We start from the raw sequence: 6,870 nt of genomic DNA, 5'->3' as shown, positions 1-6,870 counted from the left end.
TCTGTTTCTGGAATCCTCAACATAAGAATGATATGGAGCTGTTAGGTCCAGAGCGGGGCTATAAAGATGATCAGAGGGCTGGAGCACCTCTCATATGAGGACGGGCTGAGAGAGTTGGGGTTGTTCAGCCTGGACAAGGCTCTGAGGAGACCTTATTGCGACCTTCCAGTACCTGAAGGGGCTACAAGAAAGCTGGGGAGGGACTTTTTACAAAGTCTTCTGGTGATAGGACTGGGAGCAATGGCTATAAATTGGAGAGGGGAAGATTTAGACTAGACATTAGGAGGAATTTCTTCACTGCGAGAGTGGTGAGGCACTGACACAGGTTTCCCACGGAAGCTGTGGCTGCCCCATCCCTGGAGGTGTTCAAGGCCAGGTTGGATGGGGCCTTGAGCAGCCTGATCTAGTGAGAGGTGTCTCTGCCCATGGCAGGGGTGGTGGAACTGGATGATATTTAAGGTCCCTTCCAACTCAAGCCATTCTATGATCTTCTGTGACTGTGTTTGCCCAGAGGAGCCTTCTTTTAATCTAGTTGGAGCCGTTCTGTTTGCAGAATTTCTTCAAAATCTGCACATTACCACTGCTGGTTCGTTATGTGTCTGAAGTTAGGTTATGTGTACTGTTCTGTGTGCTGCCTAAGGAATTGCAGCTAGTAACTTAAGGGTGGGCACCATATAGCCCCTTGCAGTTCCACTGTACTGGGCCCATCAGGGACCAAATATGAATTGTGAACACTGACAGCTTCTAGCTGAGAAAGGACATCAGCTGCCTGCTAGATAGTAGATATCTAAGGATATCGGCAGTTACAGAGATTTAACTGAAATCTGTTCTGCATAAATGTTTCTTTGAAACATTTTCCTGCTGAACCTCTCAAGCCCGAATCCAGTACAATTTTTAAAATAATCATTAGCATTATACTCTCCATTCTTCGCAGCCCAAGCTCCAGCTACTGTCAACAAGCATCAAGATCAAAGGAGGCCAAAAAAGAGCATTCAGGGATGAAATAGTCAAGAATATTAAAGTTAAATCCACGTTGATTTTAAATGCCTGCTCAAATGGCTCATTTAGGATCTGAATGCAAAGATGCTTTGTTCTATGAACAGCTACCAGCGCCACACCACTGCTAGGATAATGTGATTGCTATCAAATATCTGACAGCTTTCAGATTTTTATTTGCTCTGGTGTTTGTCATCATTACTGTCAAACCCAAGCCCTAGGTCAGCACTTGTTACGGGAAAGAGACTTATTGCTACATCAGCCATATTCAGCCCTCCCTCTGAAATGGTATTTGGACCAGACTTACCTTTTAGATAGAAACTTTTTCTTTAGGGGTTTCCACTGAAATCACTGAAGCCATTACAGGTATAAAAGAGCATTAAAAATGAATAAAAGCGCTAGGAACTAGATCTTCTGGGGCATTTGTAAAAGCCCATAGAAATTAGTAGTAAGTATTAGTTGAACATAAAAGTCTACCTTGGGCCCTGCAGTTACATGAACTGATTGACAGCAATACCACTCTTCAGTGTTAAGCTGTGTTCTGTGGAGTGAGTCAGCCATAATATAGTCCATCACAGAGTCATATGCAAGGACATTTATTTATCTACTGCTAGAGTACTCCTTTTTATCTGGTGCGTTAACCCACATGCACACACGATGCTTTAATATTTCCTCTGCATAGATCAACCATGTGAAGTAGCTGCCAAAGTATTTCAAAACCGCTTTCCTATTAAAATTACTGTAAATGCAATAATTCTATGTTTTCATCTTTATAAACAACATGCTAAAGACTACTTGTCAAGAGATTACAACTCAGCAACTATTTTCTGGCATAATCCTACATTTAAGAATTTTTAAGTAGCTTTGTACTTTATTGGAGTCTCTCCTGAAACAGTGAATGAAGTCAGAGTCACTCATCATGTTTGCTTCATTACTGTTTGATAAACCAGTGTCTTCAGATGATTCCATCCCATTTAATGAATTGCTGATGATCCCCATTGACTGCATCTGTATTGAAAACAAGAAAAAAAGTACAACTAGTAATTACACGTACAAATCTTTAAAATGCTAGTGCAGAAGTCAAAGAAGGCATCACTATGTTGGGCTGTCTCCTGCCAGGCCTTTCACATACTTATTGAAGATACAAGTAAAGCCCTTATATAGAACAACATTGTCTTTTTATCTTAAAGATCTCCATACAACCTTTAGACTAGCATGAAATGATATGATATACTAGTAATGCAAGAATACTGGGGTTATAATCCTATCTGAGTTTAAGTAGAGGAACCCCTGTTTGGTAATCATGATCTCCTCTGGAATAATATAGCAAACCAGTCTTGAGATTTTTAGCCATGTATTTTAATGAGTTTTGCCACAGGAAGCTTCTAACACGTGCACTCGCCAATGCTCTTTAACCTGGTGAACTCTCTAGGCTGTTATCACCTCTCAAAGTAGGACCTTCACAACAGAACCAAGCTTAGAATTAGTGTCTTACAGAAAAACACAACTGTAAACTATTGAGATGCATTTGCATTGTTTGCTTCATTTTTTAAATTATACTTCTGCTCTATGGTATGTCCATAGTACAGAGAGGTCAAAACTTCAAAGCTTTCCTCCTTAGTAATTTCTCCAAAGGTGTCTTAGAAAAAATAAAATTGGGTAAATATGCTAGAAGTGTGTAGCTAATTTAGAGTTTGATGGCTTGCTTCAGTTACAGAATGAAGCACAGAAAGATCGAGCTCTTGAATACCTTTGGATTTTAATGCTGTTTCAACAGCTGCACTTGGAAGATGGACTCTCAGTTGTAACTCAGCGTCCTCCTAAGCAGGACTTAATGCAGGACTGAATGCAGGACTGCATTTTAGATCATGGTACAATCCTTCCTATTCTAGTGGTGAGCTGCTTCTCATTTTAAAACTTGTATGCCCCACTTGTGTTCATAAAGTTGAAAGGTGGACAATATTACTTTATTATTCTCTTTTTTAATGAAACAGTCACCTCGGCAGTGTAGCCATTTCAGAGCACAGACACACAGCACTCATTAGTTTAGCCAAAACTCCAAACGAGTTTAGATATGAGTACACCAGAAATAAAAAGATCAAGACTTCTAATTAGACGACAGAAACGGAAACAACAAAAAATTGCATCCAATAATTTATACATGATCTGTCAGAACTTGGAATGGAGTTCTGAAATTCTTTTGTCACTGGCATCTGGCTTAAGCAATGCCCCTGTAGTCTTGAAAAACTTATCCCAGCATAAAATTGTTGCCTTAGGAAGGAGCTCTTTGCAGCAGACAGCAGTGATACTTGACTTGGTTAGAATGTAAATCCAAATAAAACTGAAAACATTAATTAAGTATTTGTCACAGTCTACCCATATCTCCTCTACTGCCTTAGGAAAGTCAAGTCATTACTGTCTCATGTATGAAGCTGTAAATGGCTCATCTTTTACTTGTGTTTCCTTCATCTATTTCATATTAATAAAATATTGCTTTACACATGCAAACATATATAATGTCATCTATGTAGCTGCCAATCCATTAACTAAGTCACATTCTTTGCTGAAAAATTCCTGGATCTGTAACAAAAGTCCAGCATTGCTGGATATGGGCCTCTGCAGGCATTCGGGCTATAGCCCAAGTGAAAGCAGCCATCCCCCCCCCCGCCCCCTCCTCGAAGTCACTCATGCCACACAATCGGTATAAATAAAAGTTGCACCAAAAATCTTGCCTTTTCTGTTACTTTCTCAACTCCAGTCTTCAGCTCATGTACCATATTGCTGATTTGCTTAGCTTTGCTAAGGCTGTCATCGGGAAGCTCTTGATGGTGCTCAATATGCTGGTTAAAGTGAGAAAGTGGCTCTTTCCAGGCTTGCAAAAGTTTCAGTATCAAGAGAGTTAGTTCTTCTCTCTTATAAATTAAAACAGTAAAGAATTTCTTTGTTAGTTTGCAGCACTGTTAGTGTCACTGTGAAATCTCAGGGGGATTAAGTTTATGCCTGCAATTCAGTAGTTTTCAAATATTCAGAACATAAGGTCTACTCTGGTTATTTGCTTATATATAAGCAACACCCCAAAATTGTATTTGTCTTGTTCTCAGCTTTCCTAGACTCCTAAGCTCTGTAATATCTCAAACTGTGAATGCAGCACTAGCAAATTAGTGGCATCTCTGTCAAAACTGCTTGGCACTGAAGAAGTTTTCAGGAATTCCTAAGTGTCTCAAGAGCCCAAGAAACCCCATCTAGGTACCTCTGCTGCTATGGCAGTGCAGGTGTTTCCTCACACCTGCCACGGTTCTAGCTGTGTCGGTTAGAGGTTTGTTGCAGACACTTCCCACAAGGTGCCCAGCAGTCAGGTCGGTTGCTTCTCTAACAGAAACTCAATGGCCTCTCTTCCAAGTTCAGAAATTATAGAATCATAGAATCACCAGGTTGGAAGAGACCCACCGGATCATCGAGTCCAACCATTCCTATCAGTCACTAAACCATGCCCCTTAGCACCTCATCCACCCGTCCCTTAAACACCTCCAGGGAAGGTGACTCAACCACCTCCCTGGGCAGCCTGTTCCAGTGTCCAATGACCCTTTCTGTGAAAAACTTTTTCCTAATGTCCAGCCTAAACCTCCCCTGGCTAAGGGGCAGGGCCTCATTCCCCATTGCCCTTTCAGGGGAGCTTCTAAACATCTTGGGGGAAGCTCCTCACTCCATCACAACCAAAGGAAAACATTAACATTCGTCTCCATCTGTCTCCTCCTAGAGGCAAAAGCTTCTCTGGCTGCTGTATCCTCGACTTTACAGTCTCCTCCTCCTCTGTCTAAAGAAACCCTCCCTGCTCTTCTCTAAGCTAGTAACGCTACTTTTTTGGTCTAAACAAATTTGCGATTCTTTTTCTGTTACCTAGCTACCGATTCAGAGGTAACGACTGCTATTTCTTTCTCCTTATTCCTTTTTTTTTACTTCACAGTGATTAATTTAACTTCTCTGTCACACGCAGTTCTCCAAGTTTCTGTTCCACAGCGATTGCCACGACAAAATCAATGGGATGTCCCGCCTGTCAGTCATTTGGACCAAGTACTCTTGCCGTGGCCTTATTATAACTAATAAATATGATCTGAGCATGTGTAACCATATACAGCTTTTAAAATAAAGCAGCGTAACGATTCGCTGGCAACAGCTCTGCGGTGGGCACGGGTTTGGGGTCAAAACTTGGCAGCTTCTGATGAAGCAGCATCAATCGCTGATGAAGGCAGAAGCACCGGGGAGGGGTTTGGGAGGTCGGATGGGATGGAGACCCTTCTCCCCTTCCTTCAGGCGTGGGAGAGAAGGCGCTGCGACCCGCGAAGCCTCCTCCCGCCCCGTCTCCGCTCAGCCTTACCGGGATTTTCTGGGCGTATTCCTTGCCGTTGGGGGTCAGCATCCCCGACGTGTGGCACCTCCGAGCGGGCCTCCCCAGCTCGTTGTCACGGGGGGGAACGCGTTTCTCCTACAGGGCGAGAAAGCCTGAAAGAGCCTCTGAGAGCAGCATCGCCCCCACGCCCCAGCCCGCCCCGGCGGCGGCTGCTCCCGGGGATGCGGGGGAGCCCGGGGATGCGGGGGGAGATCGGGGATGTGGGAGCGCGGTCGGGGATGCAGGAGAGCCCTGGGATGCAGAGGGAGGTCAGGGTTCATAGAATCATAGAATCACTAGGATAGAAAGGACCCACCGGATCATCGAGTCCAACCATTCCCATCAATCACTAAACCATGACACTCAGCACCTCATCCACCGGTCCTTTAAACACCTCCAGGGAAGGGGACTCAACCACCTCCCTGGGCAGCCTGTGCCGGTGCCCAGTGACCCTTTCTGTGATTTTTTTTTCCTGATGTCCAGCCTGAACCTCCCCTGGCGGAGCTTGAGGCCATTCCCTCTTGTCCTGTCCCCTGTCACTTGGGAGAAGAGGCCAGCACCCTCCTCTCTACAACCTCCCTTCAGGTAGTTGTAGAGAGCAATGAGGTCTCCCCTCAGCCTCCTCTTCTCCAGGCTAAACACCCCCAGCTCCCTCAGCCGCTCCTTCTAAGACTTGTTCTCCAGCCCCCTTACCAGCTTCGTTGCTCTTCTCTGGACTCACCCCAGAGCCTCAACAGCCTTGCTGTGGGATGCGGGGGGAGTACGGAGGATGCGGGAGCGCGATCGGGGATGCGAGGGGAGCGCAGCACTCACCAGCTCGGCGTAAAGCGCCGTGGAGAGGCTGTGGATCCTGCCCGAGTGCCGGATCACCCTGTCGAAGAGATCGGCCACGGTGAGGAGGCGGCCGCCGGCGCGTCCCGGGGCGCAGAGCAGCAGCCAGAGCAGCGCCAGAGGGGCCGGGGGGCTCCGCGGCGCCGCCCGCCGCCCGCCGCCCGCCCCGCCGACAGCCATGGCCCCGCCGAGCCCCGGCCGCCCCGCGCCCCCTTTATAAGCCGGGCGGGGGTGCGGGAAGGGCGGCGGGAGCGAGCGGCTCCCGGCTCGGAGAGCGTCCCTTGCCCCGAGGGCGCCGGCCCCGCCGAGGGACGCAGCCCGGCGCCGGCAGAACGAGCTGCGGGGCTTGTGCAGGCGCCGGGGGCACAACGACCCCGAGCAGCCATACAGGCCGGGGGAGGGGGCTGGAAAGCTGCCGGGGAGAAGGACCCGCGGGCGTCTGAACATGAGCCAGCAGCGGGCAAGGGGCGCCCACGGCAGCTTGGCTTGTATCAGAAACGGCGTGGCCAGCAGGTCCAGGGAGGTTATTCTCCCTCCGTACTCGGCACTGGTGAGACCGCTCCTCGAATCCTGTGTTCAGTTCTGGGCCCCTCACCACAAGAAGGATGTTGAGGCTCTGGAGCGAGTCCAGAGAAGAGCAACAAAGCTGGTGAGGG

General features: G+C 47.2%; 1 protein-coding gene across 1 annotated transcript; it reads right to left on the bottom strand.

Moving 5' to 3' along the window:
- Nucleotides 1-626: 626 nt before the first annotated feature.
- Nucleotides 627-6,661, bottom strand: LOC138729859 (prolactin-like). Its single transcript, XM_069878630.1, has 4 exons — nt 6,197-6,661; nt 5,372-5,479; nt 3,729-3,908; nt 627-2,004 (listed from the first exon to the last, which is right to left on the bottom strand). The coding sequence occupies exons 1-4, from the start codon at nt 6,659-6,661 to the stop codon at nt 1,810-1,812; spliced, it is 948 nt and encodes a 315-aa protein (XP_069734731.1). The 3' UTR covers nt 627-1,809.
- Between the last annotated feature and the right edge of the window lie 209 nt (nt 6,662-6,870).

This window comes from Phaenicophaeus curvirostris, chromosome 1 (genome assembly GCF_032191515.1).
Source record: "Phaenicophaeus curvirostris isolate KB17595 chromosome 1, BPBGC_Pcur_1.0, whole genome shotgun sequence".
NCBI classification, from domain to species: domain Eukaryota; kingdom Metazoa; phylum Chordata; class Aves; order Cuculiformes; family Cuculidae; genus Phaenicophaeus; species Phaenicophaeus curvirostris.
The sequence above is the reverse complement of the archived record's forward strand: the minus strand, read 5'-3'. Positions and strand labels throughout refer to the sequence as shown.

Excerpts from the sequence above, each read along its gene's own strand:
- LOC138729859 (XM_069878630.1), bottom strand. The coding sequence starts at position 6,661 with ATGTTCAGACGCCCGCGGGTCCTTCTCCCCGGCAGCTTTCCAGCCCCC. Across the intron at positions 5,480-6,196 it reads CGGCGCTTTACGCCGAGCTG|GAGAAACGCGTTCCCCCCCG; the intron begins GTGAGTGCTGCG and ends CTCGCCCTGTAG. Across the intron at positions 3,909-5,371 it reads AATACGCCCAGAAAATCCCG|AGAGAAGAACTAACTCTCTT; the intron begins GTAAGGCTGAGC and ends TTAATTTATAAG.